This window comes from Chiloscyllium plagiosum, unplaced genomic scaffold, assembly GCF_037043375.1.
Source record: "Chiloscyllium plagiosum isolate Xiang-an unplaced genomic scaffold, Cpla_swu_hap1 HiC_scaffold_35, whole genome shotgun sequence".
NCBI lineage: Eukaryota > Metazoa > Chordata > Chondrichthyes > Orectolobiformes > Hemiscylliidae > Chiloscyllium > Chiloscyllium plagiosum.
Window position 1 is genome coordinate 32271376 of NW_028270173.1, and position 15906 is coordinate 32287281.

The 15906-nt window shown below is 45.2% G+C and overlaps 1 protein-coding gene across 1 annotated transcript; it reads right to left on the reverse strand.

Moving 5' to 3' along the window:
• Positions 1-589: 589 nt before the first annotated feature.
• Positions 590-1805, reverse strand: LOC148140620 (radiation-inducible immediate-early gene IEX-1-like). Its single transcript, XM_087978898.1, has 2 exons — positions 1570-1805; positions 590-1432 (listed from the first exon to the last, which is right to left on the reverse strand). The coding sequence occupies exons 1-2, from the start codon at positions 1774-1776 to the stop codon at positions 1139-1141; spliced, it is 501 nt and encodes a 166-aa protein (XP_087835024.1). The 5' UTR covers positions 1777-1805; the 3' UTR covers positions 590-1138.
• Positions 1806-15906: the final 14101 nt, after the last annotated feature.

Below are 15906 nucleotides of genomic sequence, written 5' to 3' on the forward strand. Positions count from 1 at the left end.
ATGCATTCTAAATCTTTGTACATAAAAGTATGCCCTAACGTCGCTCCAGGTGAGCCTGGCTCTAATGTTAATGCTATGCCCCATAGTTCTATAATAGCCAGCGTCAATATCTTACTTTACCCTGGACAGAGAACAAGGGGAGACTGGAATTGGGGGGTGGTCTCACAGTGGAGGGAAAGTAAATGCTGGAGTTACCCACTAGTTAAGCAGCTTGGACAGAAGACCAAAACAAAATGTTTCGCTTCTGTGTCAAGTACCAGAGGACTGGCTGAAAAGGCAAAAAAGCACAGAATTTGGAAGGAGAAAAATAAATTGGAGGGGGAAAAAAAAGCTTTGTTTAGGATGCCAGAAGCAGTGTGATTAATGTTTACTTAGGGAAAATCATAACTTAATAGGGTTTATGAAGGGTAATGGACATTATTAACATTTGAACACAGTACAATGGGAATGGATGGCCTCTAATGAACTTAATTTAGGAGCGTTAGGCTATTTAACACTAGTTTATTCAACTGACTCCCAATATTTTAAAATCACAGGAAATTTATCCAGAAGGTAAGGAAGCATTAAATCAAAGTTCACAAACTAGGAGTACTTTTTAAATAGTTTTATTAAAATCATTGTTCACAGAACATACCAGCATCAAAATGAAAGAGGCATATTGGACAGTGCCTCATCCATTCACAAATTCAGACTTAGTTATAAAGTGAGTTTTCTGTTCCCACTATCAAGTGAGATCTTCAACATAAACTAATTGAGCATCAAAAGACTTATAAAGTCGTTTGTCTATTAAATAGCATTAAGTTATTAATTTAGTGTATTTAAATAAACCATAGATATAGTTACAATCTTCGAACTCGTTAAATTAAAATACAATCGAGGTAACACGCACAGAATAAATTACTGATTTTTAAATATATTATCGCAGCCGTGCAGGGAAGTTCAAGGACGGCTGGAAGGTGAACTTTCGCTCCCAGTCACTGGATGGGACCAGCTCCTTTTAAAACCATGTGCATCCAGCTTGTTCCAGGCTCTGGACAGAGGCCGACTTCCAGACAGCTCACGCCAGCTCGCGTTTCCCCGTCCTTCTCAAGCGAAGGAGGAACGAGTCAGCCAGAGAGGGGGGGGGGGGGCGAGCTTTTCACATCTTGCACGACAGGACCACTCTCGTTGCCTGGAGCGAGCGCCCGCCCGAAGGTCGCTGCTGGCTGCTGCAGTTGGCCTCGTCGCCGAGGGACCGGGGCAGGACGACAACGGAGAGCGCGGCCGGGCTCGCTGCCGCCGCCGGGCTTTGCTCTGCGGCGCTGGGCTCCGGCACCGGGAGGCTCATCAGCTCCTCCTCCGTGGCGATGTACACTTGCAAGATGACGACGGAGAGGAAAAACAACAACAGCCTCTTGGTCATGTCCTTCTCGGTAGGAAGTGGCCTCCTCACCTAGAGAGGGAGAGAGAAAGAAAGCAATTGTCAAAAATCGTTTTAATAAAAAAAAATCCAACGTTTTAACGACTGGCAAGATAATGGAGGGGGGGAAAAAAGAAGTCATTTTATTACTAGCAGCAATATTAACGTACCTGACGAGGGGGATAGAGAACTCTCAGAGATCGCTTCTTGCGCCTTTTTGGTTTTACGCATTCGCGGATGGGCTCGAAAGTGAAGACCTGGGGCATTTTGGACCTGTGGCTGGGAAAGCTCATGGCCTGCCTGTCTGATCTAACCCGCTGGCTCAGTTCACAAGTCCTACTGAAAGGCAGAGCGCTTGTAGTGTAAATCACTTCCATCCTTGTGCCCAGTTTGTGAATGAATGAATGAATGAATGACAGCCCGCCCTTTTATTGTTACATTCCGGACACCTCCCCACGGCTCCAATTGGTGCCTTCAGGGTGCGTCACAATGCCGGCTCATTCCAACCGGCTGCTCCACGATTGGTCAGGACGGAGCCGCTGCGCTGCCATTGGCTCGGGAGCCTTGGCCGCCCGTTGATCTGTTTTGAATGAAAGAAATGCGGCTGGAAAATCCCCAAATCTCTTGGGGGTTTTGTTTGTAATTTTTTTGCACGGCAATGAGTGGGAGAGAGAGAGAGAGAGAGAGACAGAGGAAAATGAGCAGCCCTTTCATTTCCTGGCCAAGTGCCGAAACGAAATAAGAGTGAAGAAGTAGCAAAGTGCGGCTGGAGTTGGAAATCTGCAATAAAAACACGAATGTGGCAATACTCAGGCAGGTAAAAAAAAACAATGACTGCAGATGCTGGCAACCAGATTCTGGATTAGTGGTGCTGGAAGGGCACAGCAGTTCAGGCAGCGTCCGAGGAGCAGGCAGGTCAGGTCACCACTTTGAAAATGTTAAAAAAAAAACACACACAAGTCTCAAGACGGCTCCATGAAAATGAAATATTCAGTGTGAACCACAGAGCAGATGAGATGAACAGGGCAGAGTTAATTCATAAGTTTGTCAAACTTATGTCCTCTGGGCTGTCTGTGCAAATAAATGTGTATACACGCAGTATTTTAAAAATAATGACTGGGAGATGCCGGTGTTGGACTGGATTGTACAAAGTTACAAATCGCACAACGCCAGGTTATGGTCCAACAGGTTTAATTGGAAGCACTACAGTTAACCTGAGAATGTAACGTTTTTTAAAAAAATGTTTTGTGATTTACACGTGAAAGAAGTGAAATTATCATGGTCATTCTAACCGATGAGAGAGTCAACTAACAATCAAGGTATTTTTCAATGTGTAATTTCAGTTACATCACACTGTAAACTTTTGCCATAAATTCTGTGTCTTACAATTGTGTCCTCCACAACCACCTGATGAAGGAGCAGCGCTCCGAAAGCTAGTGTGCTTCCAAATAAACCTGTTGGGCTATAACCTGGTGTTGTGTGATTTTTAACTTTTTAAAAATAAGTTAGAGATAGCAGAATGTAAAATATTTATTCAAAAATAAGAGGGAATCATGAACGGTTAAGTGAACAGCTAATGTTGGTATTTAAAACAGGAGATGGAATTAATCAGCTTTATGGCAGGAAACATAATGGAAATGTTGCTCAAAAATAGAACAGAAAATTCAATAAAAACAACCTGGAAGTGGGAAAGGTCATGACTGACCGACCTGATGCAATTCTTTGAGAAGCAGAGTTCATAAGATCAAAGCTTTAGATTTTGCAAAGGGTGAGGTAATAGATTCCTGCCTGCGGTCAGAGTTTGTAGTCAGCACACACAGTAAGCTCGTTGCTCAACGGAGATTTGGGGTTAAAGGTGACCGGCACCAGGTGAGAACTGGTGTGACACGGGGTAGCAGCCTGGAACCGTTCTTTCACTCAGCAGTTAGAGGAATAATTCGGGCATGGGAATTGGAAGTACTTTTCAATATGGTGGTGGTGGGATTGTCAGAAAGGTCAGCAGCACAGAAAAAAAAGCCCTTTGGCTCATTGAGCCTGTCAAATACAACCCTTTTATCCAACACTTGGCCCACAGCCTTGGCATCTAAATGTTATGAGGGTTTCTGCCTTCACCACCCGAAAAGATTTCCCCCATCCTCTGGGAGAAAAATAATGCTCTTCACATCTCCTCTCAACCTCCTGTCTTGTACCTTAAACCTGGGCCCCCTTGACATTGATCTGTCCATGAAGGGGAAACGTTTCTTCCTGTTCCTCTGTCTATACCCCTCGTGAACTTATGCATTTCATTCATTCCCCTTTCAGTCTCCTCTGCTCTGGGGAAAACAGCCCCAACCTGTCCTGGAAGAGGAAGGAGGGCGAGTGTAAACAAACACTGAAGGAAGCTGTGAATTAGAACAATAAGATATTGACAAACTTTCAGAATATTGATTGGAACATTTAAGACCCTGAATGGTCTTGACAGGATGAATGTGGAGAGGGTGTTTCATTTTTCAGGACAATCTGAAAGGGGTCACTGTATCAAAATATGGGTTCATATATAATACAGCAGCTGAGAGGCCATGTTGTGGCTGTACAGGACATTGGTTAGGCCACTTTTGGAATATTATGTGCAATTCTGGTCTAACTGCTATAGGAAGGATGCTGTGAAACTTGAAAGGGTTCAGAAAAGATTTACAAGGATGTTGCCAGGGTTGGAGGGTTTTAGCTAATGGGAGAGGCTAAACTGGCTGGAGCTGTTTTCCCTGGAGCACGGGAGGCTAAGGGGTGACCTTACAGAGGTTTATAAAATCATAAGGGGCACAGATAGGGTGAATAGACAAAGTCTTTTCCCTGGGGTCGGGGAGTCCAAAACTAGAGGGCATAGGTTTAGGGTGAGAGGGGAAAGATATAAAAGGGACCTAAGGGGCAATGTTTTCACACAGAGGGCGGTGCATGTATGGAATGAGCTGCCAGAGGAAGTGGTGGAGGCTGGTACAATTGCAGCATTTAAATGGGATCTGGATGGATATATGAATAGGAAGGTTTGGAGGGATATGGGCCGGGTGCTGGCAGGTGGGACTAGATTGGGTAGTGATACCTGGTCGGCATGGACAGGTTGGACCGAAGGGTCTGTTTCCGTGCTGTACATCTCTATGACTCTATATATTTAAAGCAGAGATTCAGAAACAATTTCTCAACGTTGAGAGTATTTGGAACCCTTTGTTTTTATCAAAAGGCAGTGGAAGCAGAATATTTTAATGTTTCCCTGACGGAGGTAGAAAGATTCTTGATAAACAAGGGGTCAAAGTTTAGTGGGGGAGGAGTAGGGCAGGCGGAAAAGAGCATTGTCAGACTCACCAAGACCTCATTGAATGGTGGAGGAGGCCTGATGTTTGGTCGGCAGGGTCGAGTTGGACTGAAGGGTCTGTTTCCGTGCTGTACATCTCGATGACTCTCTGAATCAATGAATGGTAAATGAGCTTCAGTGGAGATAAGTGTGGACAGCTACATTCTTGGGGAGGATGAGTAAAGGAGTCACTTACCTCCTCGGAAGTTTGGGGCTTTCAATAGTGGTGAAGATGGAGGTAAACGAGGAAGTGTTATGTCTGTGATCACATTGAAAAGTGCCATGTCGGCAGTGAAGAGACATTAAGAGTGGTAGAGTCACAGAGTCACAGAGATGTACAACACGGAAACAGACTCTTTGGTCCAACTCATCCATGCTGACCAGCTATCCCAACCCAATCTAGTCCCATTTGCCAGCACTTAGCCCATATCCCTCTAAACCCTTCCTATACATGTACCCATCCAGATTCCTTTCAAATGCTGTAATTGTACCAGCCTCCACCACTTCCTCTGGCAACTCATTCCGTACACGTACCACCCTCTGTGTGAAAAAGTTGCCCCTTGGGTCCCTTTTAAATATATCCCTTCTCACCCTAAACTTCTAGTTTTTGACTCCCTTACCCTGGGAAAGAGGTCTTGACTATTCACCCTATCCATGACCCTCATGATTTCATCAACTTCTATAAAGTCACCCAACACCAACATAAAGGGCCCTTCTGCACGGGAGTGTGTCTGGAATGGCGAAGGGGGATGGGGGAGGGCAAATAGATATTTCCAGGACTGTCGTGCCCGCAGCTGAGCACAGTCCCATCAGACTTTTCCATTTGGAAGTGGAAGTTGGCCTTGGGTGTCATAACCGTGAATGATTTGACAATCAAGAAGGAATCAGAACATGCGAAAGTGAAACGCCCAGCCGCTAATCAACAGCCCGGGATCACAGCTCAGCTCGGCTTCCTTCCCAGCCAATCCTGCTGATAGGCTGAGCAGGAAGAGTGGCTGGTACTCCGACCATAATGCTGTAAAGTGTCCAGAGAGGAGGCTGGGGGAATGCAGTGAACATGTGGATAAGGTTGAATAACGTGGTGTTTATGCGGGAGTGGGGTGCTGGGATGGGTGGGGTGGGAATGACTGGTCTGATAATGCTGGTGGATGCAGTACTGTTACAGATTTGTAATGAGTAGCTTGTGTTGAGGAACTCCCTGTGAATGAGTTGAATGCGATTGCAGAACAATGAGCAGATGGGTGTTGATACCAGCGCAAGTGCCAGGTGGAATTGACATCAGCCATGGCCAGATCTCAGAACCTTGGCAGACCTAACATTGGAGCTTGATGCGAACTCTAAGCTGTGGAGGGGTGAAATTTCCATTGCGGGAGCAATGCAGAGCAGAAAATCAACAAAGCAAACAGAATAAAACAGAGAACCGCGCTCTGAAATTGTTCCTGAAGAAATGGCTGGAGTAACTCAGAGGATCTGGCAGCGTCTGTGGAGAGAGGGGAGAATGTTGGACCACCCACTCTGGCCCATCCCTCGGTGCATCTGAAACCCTATTCCTTGCCTGCAACACCTCAGTTTTATCTCAGGTTTCCAGAATGTTGCTTTCGTTGTATTCCGGCCAGACCTGGCCAGCTCAATGCTCGTTGATCTCCCACCCTCCACCCTGTGTAAGCATCAGCTTACCCTTGCATTCACTGACTTACACAGGCTCTCACCCCAGCAAGATCAGGGTTTTTGGATATAAAGCAGCCCTACAAAAAGGCCCTCCCTCAGAAAGTTAAAAACCTGGTGTTGTGTGATTTTTAACTTTGCCCACCCCAGTCCAACACCAGCTCCTCCACATCATGGCTCCCTCAGGAACCTCTGAGCTGCCCTTCATTCGGCCTTTAGCACTTCTCTGTGTTATACTACTCCAGCTGTGCCTCAGTCCTACTCTCTGAAATTCCTTCTCTACCTGTTCCATTCCTCTCTCTCTCTCTTGCCTTTAAAATACTCCTTCAAAGCTATTTATTTCACCATGTTTTCAACCTCCTGTTTTAATATAGCTTTGCCTGGCCCGGCATGAGGTATGTCTGTTTGCCTGTTCTGGGGTGCCTTGGGTTGAGCTTGTACATTGTGCTACATGTGTGCTGGTTTCTGCTGTAATGTTCTGCTTGTGTCTTGTAGAGTTCCTTGACATAGAGACGGAGGAGCAAGAATGGATCAATCAGACTCTCAAACCACAGTAGTTCTGAAGAAAGGGTTAACTCTGCTTTCTCTCCACAGAAACTGCCAGACCTGTTGAGTTTCTCCAGCAATTTCTGTTTCTGTCTCAAACCGAGTGCAGGTTCATAGCTCCTTGAAAGTGGAGTTACAGGTAGATAGGATAGTGAAGAAGGCGTTTGGTATGCTTTCCTTTATTGGTCAGAGTATTGAGTACTGGGGTTGGGAGGTCACGTTGCAGCTGTACAGGACATTGGTTAGGCTACATTTGGAATATTGCGTGCAATTCTGGTCTCCTTCCTATCGAAAGGATGTTGTGAAACTTGAAAGGGGTCAGAAAAGATTTACAAGGATGTTGCCAGAGTTGGAGGGTTTGAGCTACAGGGAGAGGCTGAACAGGCTGGGGCTATTTTCCTTGGAGTGTCCGAGGCTGAGGGGTGACCTTATAGAGGTTTATGAAATAATGAGGGGCATGGATAGAGTAAAGAGGCAAGGTCTTATCCCTGGGGTGGGGGAGTCCAAATCTAGAGGACATAGGTTTAGGGTGAGAGGGAAAAGATATAAAAGAGACCTAAGGGGCAACGTTTTCATGCAGAGGGTGGTGCGTGTATGGAATGAACTGCCAGAGGAAGTGGTGGAGGCTGGTACAATTGCAACATTTAAGAGGCATTTGGATGGGTATATTAATAGGAAGGGTTTAGAGGAATATGGGCCGGGTGCTGGCAGGTGGGACTAGATTGTGTTGGGATATCTGGTCGGCATGGACGGATTGGACTGAAGGGTCTGTTTCCGTGCTGTACATCTCAATGACTCTGAGACTGCCTTATAGCCATCCAAATGGATTCAAAGCAGAATTAGGCTATTGGCCTGCTCTGCTATTCCATAAGGTTAAGTCTGATCTGTTGATGTTCCAAATTCCACATACCCACTTGTCGCCAATGACCTTTGATTCCCTGATCTAACCAGAATCTATCTACTTCCGCCTCAAAAAATATTCAGTCTCCTGCCTCCACCACCTGCTCAAGCAGGAATTTCCAAAGTCACACAACTCGCCAAGAGAACAAATATTTCCTCTCGTCTCTGTCCAACAAGGATGCCCCCCCCCCGCCGATTTGGAAACAGTGACCCCTAGTTCTGGGCTGACCCACTGCAATAAATATCCTTTCCACGCCATTCTTGTTGAGACCATTCAGGATTTTATGCAGTTCAATTTCAAACCTCCCCCTCCCTTCTCAAAACTCAAGTGAAAAAGAAAGCTCAGTCTTCATTTCCATAAGGCAGCTCATTAATTCCAACGGCCTGCAATGCATTTACGTATTTTCTTATATAAGGGGACCAAAACACAAGCTAATTTGAGATGTGATCTTCAATACGCTGTACGGTTGAAGCATGGTACCCTTACATTTATGTTGAACTCCTCTTGCAAGAAAGGCTAACATCCTTTGTGATTACATTTGACTGACTAACCTTTGTGACTCTTATAATATGATTCTGATTTGTGACTTAATTCCTGGTTTCCATACATCTTAATTGAGGTCATCCCTACTAAAATCTGTATCTCAGTTCCCAAGCTTTCAATCCCATCCTCAACATTACTCACGCGGGAAAGAGTTCCACGCTTCTGTCTGCTTTTTTTTCCTGATACCATGCCCGAAATGCCCAGCTCTAATGTTAAGGTTATGCCCTCAGTATTTAACCCTACCAGGGGGCATCATTACCCTTCCATCTCTTTCTGGGTACCATGTTCTAAGATAGCATTTCATAGTTAGGCTTAGCAAGGTACAGGATTGACTTGCCTTTGCTTTCTGTGGGTGTCTAACCAGGAGTCTCTTCTGTTTTTGTGTTTTGTCACAGGAACATGCTTGAAAGGTTTACAGGTGGACGGTCTAGCTGCTTGTCCATGCTGTTAACATACCGTATTTGGCCCTCCAATCTTGTTTTTCATATTATTCTTTCATGGGATTTGGGCATCGCTGGTAGGGCTGGCAGTTGGTGCCTATCTGCAATTGCCCTCAAACTGAGTGACACCTTCAGATGGCCCTTTGCTGTGGGTCTGGTGTCACATATCGTCCAGAACAGATAAGGAAGGGTTTGGAGGGATATGGGCCAAGTGCTGGCATTTGGAACTGGATTGGGTTGGCGTATTTGGTCGGCATGGATGTGTTGGACCGAAGGGTCTCTTTCCAAGTTGTACATCTGTGTGACTATCACTCATGAAGAGGAGGTGTTATGATAATTGATAATACTTTCAAGGTCAGCATCACAGAAGATTAGCTTTCGATCTCAGAATTATTAATTGACTTCAGTCGGAAATTGAAACCTGTGTCCGCCAAAGTATTAGCCCAGGTCTCTGGGTTACTAGGCCAGTGATCATTTTCCCCTTGATCATTTTCCCCTTGAAGTGGAACTTGAACCCCTTCACCAAAATACCTCTCTCTCTGTGCACTCAGTGAAACCTCTCACTCATGTTAAACCATGAGATCACCCACTTTTACTGCAGGGAGTATACTACATTCTCGGTTACTTATTCTCACAATTTAACCGGGCAGCAACATTCGAGAGTCACATTTGTCTCAAAGTGTTGACTGTGTTTCTCTTTTACAGATTCTGCCAGACCTGCTGAGTTTCAGAATTGAGGAACAGGATCAGTTCCTTTGATCGAGAATCTATCAGATTCTACAATGAAGTATTTCCTTCCCTAGTAGGTTTGCCAACCCTTTACGGTACTCCCGAACGGTCAGGAATAGCCTGACCCACAATAATATTTTCCTTTTAATTCTCTGTTCTCGTGAAGTTCACGCCCTGCACTCTCCAGGCGTGGAATCCTATTTTAATTCCTGTGAAACTGTATCAAGTTCTGGCTGCCAGATGCTGGAGCCAGGCGGTTTTTTTTTTCAACAGGAAACTCGCCCTTGGAAGGCCTCCGGAGACTTTTTTTCTCAAGCTCTGCACGCAATTTGGTCTGGATGGAAGCCAAGTGCAGATACGTAACTGCTCAAGTGAACATGTCAGGGCATCTCAGCAGCATGAAATGAAAGTTGATCAGAGACAGACACCGGTGGGAGCGATGTAAGCAGTTTGCTCTGGCTCCAACTTGGAAAAGAAAGCAATAGTAATTATAGCCAGAGCTCTCGTTGCTAATTGAGGCACAGTTCCACTCTTTGCTCTAGAAAAAAAACACAAATCACTTATAAAGACATGCAGATACACGTACAGAGACACACACATGTATGTGAAAATACATATACATTCATAAGCACTCAGGGTGAGAGGGGAAAGATATAAATGAGACCTAACGGGCAACTATTTCACTCAGAGGGTGCTACGTGTATGGAATAAGCTGCCAGAGGATGTGATGGAGGCTGGTACAATTGCAACATTTAAGGGGCATCTGGATGGGTATATGAATAGGAAGGGTTTGGAGGGATATGGGCTGGGTGCTGGCAGGTGGGACTAGATTGGGTTGGGATATCTGGTCGGCATGGACAGGTTGGACCGAAGGGTCTGTTTCCACGCTGTACATCCCTATGACTCTATGACTCTAAATGTACAAACCCCGTGCTGAAGGAGCAGCGCTCCAAAAGTTAGTGCTTCCACTTAAACCTGTTGGATTGTAACGTGGTGTTGTGGGATTTTTTACTTTGTTCACCCCACTCCAACACCAGCATCTCCAAATTATAAATGTACATATAAAACGGTGCATGTATATGCAAAGAGACACATGCATAGGCAAAGGGTGGCCCAGTGGCTCAGTGGTTAGCACTGTTGCCTCACAGCCCTAGGGTCCCAGGTTCAATTCCAGCCTTGGGCGACTGTCTGTGTGGAGTTTGCACATTCTCCCCTGAGTCTGCACGGGTTTGCTCAGGTCTCCTCCCACAATCCAAACCTGTGCAGGTTCGGGTGGACAGGGATGAAGGTAGAGTGATGGGGAACGGGTTTAGGTGGGATTTTCTTTGGAGGGTCGGTGTGGACTTGTTGGGCCGAAGGGCCTGTTCCCACACTCTAGGGATTCTATACAAGAATCTACACATTGGTATTTATAAAGGAACACAGACTTGCAGTAATATAGACATATACCAAGATACTTAAGCTCACATGCTTACAAAGATATGTGTGTGTCTTCCCTCAAGTGGCAAGCAATCCTGTATTGGAACTGTGTCACCATGTACAGTATTTGTTGTTGAATCCAAACATTTCCGAATAGCATTGTGGGTGTTCCTTCAGCAGCAGGCCTGCAATAAGGCTGGAGCTCACCAACACCTTCCCAATGGTAATGAGGGATGACCAACAGATGGTGGTCTTGCCAGCCTACGAATGGACAGAAATAGTTCACACACACATGAAAAACGCACGTATGATCAGAATCAAACAGAGTAACCAGCTGGGACTAAAACAGAGCATGTTCTTCCATACCAGAAAGAAAAGAGCATTTCAAACATCCTAGAAATAAAGATTTGGAGGTGCCGGTGTTGGACTGGGGTGGACAAAGTTAAAAATCACACACCCACCAGGTTATAGGTTTATTTGGAAGCACTAGCTTTCGGAGCGCTGCTCCTTTACCAGGCGGTTGTGGAGTATAAGATCGTAGGAATAAGGATGGGGTATGTCATGGCACGATGACACAGTATTACAAAAACAGGATGGGTCATCATGACAGAAAAGTTATCCAATATGTTATTCACCTGTATTTCTGATGATCAAATAATAAATAAATCAACAACAAATGCCTATGCACTCTCAGCACGCAAATCTGACTAATGTAGACCTCTCTGCTTTGGTAAAACAATACGAGAGAACTGAGACAATTCACCTTTTGGTAAATGGCAACAACAAAAGCTTGCATTTGTATATCGCCTTCAATATAGTAAAATGCCCCAATACATTTACACCGATGAGTGACCATGCACTAGCTACTGGGCCACAGAATAAAACAGTGCATTTGCCATTAGTGTAACAAAGCATATTCAGGCACTTTATTGGTGTGTTACATATTTTTTTAAAAAGCATAATATTAAAGTTAGGTAAAGCTTTACAGAGTATCCTTAAAAGTGGAATGGAAGGTAGAGAGATGGACATGTTTCGGGGGGAGTTCCAGAATTTAGGGCCCGAGCAGATAAAGACACGGTCACCAATTCTGGAGTGATAAAAGACGATAAGAAGCCAGAATTAGAAGGCGACCGATATTTTGAAAGGTTTCGACGTAGATACGGCAGAGCAGGGCGATGGAAGGATTGAAAAACAAGAATGAAAGTTTGCAATCAAAACCTTTCTTGGCTGGGAGCCATAATATAATCCGACGCTCCAGGGAAAATAGCCCCAGCCTCTCCCTGTAGCTCAAACCCGCCAAGTCAAAAAGTGTGATGCTGGAAAAGCACAGCCGGTCAGGCAGCATCAACAAGCAGGAGAGTCGACATTTCGAGCATAAGCTTTTCAAGAAACGTTGACTCCCCTGCTCCTCGGATGCTGCCTGACTGGCTGTGCTTTTCCAGCACCACACTTTTTAATTTTAACCTCCAGCATCTGTAGTCCTCAGTTTCCTCTCAAACCCTCCAACTCTGGTGACATCCTTGTAAATTTCTTCTGAACCCTTCCAAGTTTCACATCATCTTTCCTGTAGCAGGGAGACCAGAATTGCACGTAATAGAAGCACCATTCAAACTAATGGGGCAGGAATCATGTTATAACCAATACATGCTTTAAAAGTTCGCACTTTAGAAACACCCAACTTGTCCATCGTGTTATAGCCAATTCCCATTCACAAAACGCGTGTTATAGCAGAACGACCTGGACTGTGTGAATGCGTGTAAGGCAAATTCTACGAAAGCTACGGTCTGCAGTGGTTCTGTCACCCTCTTAACAGAGCTGGGCTCTGCAGGTTTTAAATCTCACTCCACTATGCCAGACTCACCAATAAAGAGAGCTTACAAAATCAAAACTGCTAACATAATCGCTAACCCAAATTTCGCAATATGTTTTACTACATTCACCGTATTCCTGTCCAGGCAAAATCCAAGATCCTGTAACAGAGAAGATCTGGAGGGGACTGGATGGGCTGGATGCTGAGAGGATGCTCCCCTTTTGTGTGGGAGTCTCACATGATTGGACAGAGGTTAAGAATAAGAGATCTCCCGAGTACAGGAGCAGAGATGCCTTGCTGCAATTGTATGGGGTCTTGGTGAGACCATATTTGGAGTATTGTGTGCAGTGTCTGTCTCCTTATCTGAGGAAGGCCACTCTGACTATGGAGAGTGGGCAACAAAGGCTTGCCACACTGATTCAATAGACAATAGGTGCAGGAGTAGGCCATTCGGCCCTTCCAGCCAGCACCACCGTTCATTATGATCGTGGCTGATCATCCACAATCAGTATCCTGTTCCTGACTTATCCCTATAACCCTTGATTTCACTGTCTTTAAAAGCTCTATCCAACTCTTTTTTGAAAGTATCCAGAGACTTGGCCTCCACTGCCCTCTGGGGCAGAGCGTTCGATACACCCACCACTCTCTGGGTGAAGAAGTTTCTCCTCAACTCTGTTTTAAATGGCCTACCCTTTATTTTTAAACTGTGTCCTGGGATGGCAGAGCTGACATAGACAGAGAGACTGGATTATATTCACTGAAGTTTAGACGAATGAAGTGGCATATCATAGAAATCTATAAAACTCTGATAAGACTAGACAGAGTAAGTGCAGGATGGTCAGAGAGTCCAGAACCAGAGGTCATAGTCTAAGGATATGGGGTTAGCTGTTTAGTACTGAGACAGGGAGACATTTTTTTCACTGGGACGGTTGTGAATCTGTGGCATTGTCTCCCACGGAAAGCAGTTGAGGGCAAATCATTGAATGTTTTCAAGATGGAGTTAGACACAGCTCTTCGAGCTAAAGGGATCAAAGGACTTGGGTATCAGGGGCCTGAATTCAGATGATCAGCCATCATCATATTGAATGGCATCAGGGTGAAAGGGCCGAAATGACCCACTCCTGCTCCAGTTTTCTATGTTCTATGAGGAGACATGTTTCCTTGAAGTGGAATTGTTAAGTCAGTGGAATTCTCTTTCCTATGGAGGCAGGACTGTCGAAGATATTCAAGTCTGGATTTGCAGAGATTGCTGATTGACAAGGGAATGGCTCAGTGGTTAGCACTGCTAGATTTTGCCTTTGGACTTTGACTGGGAAGAACTGGTGGCAGAAAAGTCCAGGAGTTGGCCCAATGAAAGCTGACAATTCAGCAGGGAACTGGGTCAGTGAATGAGCTGTTGGACATGTGGCTTGGAAGAGCAGGAGTTATCTTTTCAGGCAATAATCCACACATTCTCATTGGTTCTCCTCCAGTGGTAGTGTTTATACCTCTGAGCCAGTCAGCCTATGTTTACATCCCACCTACTCCAGAGTTACGCAATAATTTTGTTAGCAGGCTTGTGGCGCTGTGGTAGTGTGAGACAGGAGGCCCAGTTCAAGTCCGGCCTGATAGAGGTTTACAAAGTTATGAGGGGCATGGATAAAATGGATAGTTGGAGTTTTTATCCCTTTACGTAAAAAAGCTGGAAGTTTAAATATGTGAGGGGCAAGTTTTATTGTACACAGAGGATGGTAAGTGCCTGGAATGTGTTACCAGGGGAGATGGTGGAAGCAGATACAATAGTAATATTTAGGAGACACCTTGACAGAAACATGAATGGGCAGGGAATAGAGGGATACGGACTACATAGAGGCAAAAGGGTTTCTAAGTTTCGAAAGGCATCATGTGCTGGTGCAGGCTTGCTGGGCCAAAGGGCTTTGTTCTTTGTACCCCAGGGGTACATAGTAACATTTTTAGGGCTCTAGTGATTCACTGGTAGTATCGTTCCCTCCAGATTAGGGGGCATGGAGTTGGTGGTGCTCCAGAGATGTTTAGTCATATCTCTGAATGCATTCAGCTGCATGGCGGAAGGAACGACAAAAGTCTCCACCTCCATCCTTCCACGGTCTGAGAGAATCTGAGGAAGAGTCACCTGGACTCGAAATGTCAGCTCACTCTCTCTCTCTCTCTCCATGGATGCTGTCTGACCTGCTGTGATCTCCAGCATTTGCTGTTCTCAGTACAGATTCCAGCACGTGGAGTAATCTGCTCCTATCCTTCGCGCAACACCATATTGGATTATAACCTGGTGTTGTGTGATTTTTAACTTTGTCCACCTCAGTCCGACACCAGCACCTCCACATCATGGCAATCCCAGAGAGACCCTAACCTCACACCTTTAATGCATTTGTCTGAGCTGAGGTGTCACCTTTTTCTTTATAAAACCTTGAGTTATCTCGAGAATGTGACTTAGAAGAAGTTCTGGGTTTTACATGTTCATGAACTGAAACCTGCAACCCATTCCAAAAGACAAAAGATTTACAGCAATCTCAGTTTGTTTAGTATATTGTTTCAGGACAAAAGTGAGGACTGCAGATGCTGGAAATCAGAGTCTAGGTTAGAGTGGTGCTGGAAAAGCACAGCAGGTCAGGCAGCATCCGAGGAGCAGGAAAATTGATGTTTCGGGCAAAAGCCCTTCATCAGCAAAGGCTATATTGTTTTAGTTGTATGACACTGTGATTTTTTGCTGTAAATTCTGCGTTTTATGATCCTAAAGATATAAAAGAGACCTAAGGGGCAACTTTTTCACGCAGAGGGTGAATGAGCTGCCGGAGGAAGTGATGGAGGCTGGTACAATTGCACTATTTAAGAGGCATTTGGATGGGTATATGAATAGGAAGGGTTTGGAGGGATATGGGCCGGGTGCTGGCAGGTGGGACTAGATTGGGTTGGGATATCTGGTCAGCATGGACGGGTTGGACCGAAGGGTCTGTTTCCATGCTGTACATCTCTGTGACTCTATGCTCCACCGCTACCTGATGAAGGAGCAATGCTCCGAAAGCTAGTGCTTCCAAATAAACCCTGTTGGAGTAGAACCTGGTGTTGTTGGATTTGTCCACCCCAGTCCAACACTTAACACCATCCTAGAGA

Bases quoted from the DNA above. Each gene is read 5' to 3' on its own strand.
- LOC148140620 (XM_087978898.1), bottom strand. From the start codon at position 1,776: ATGGAAGTGATTTACACTACAAGCGCTCTGCCTTTCAGTAGGACTTGT. The intron at 1,433-1,569 runs GTACGTTAATAT...CTCCCTCTCTAG, and splicing joins TTCTCTATCCCCCTCGTCAG to GTGAGGAGGCCACTTCCTAC.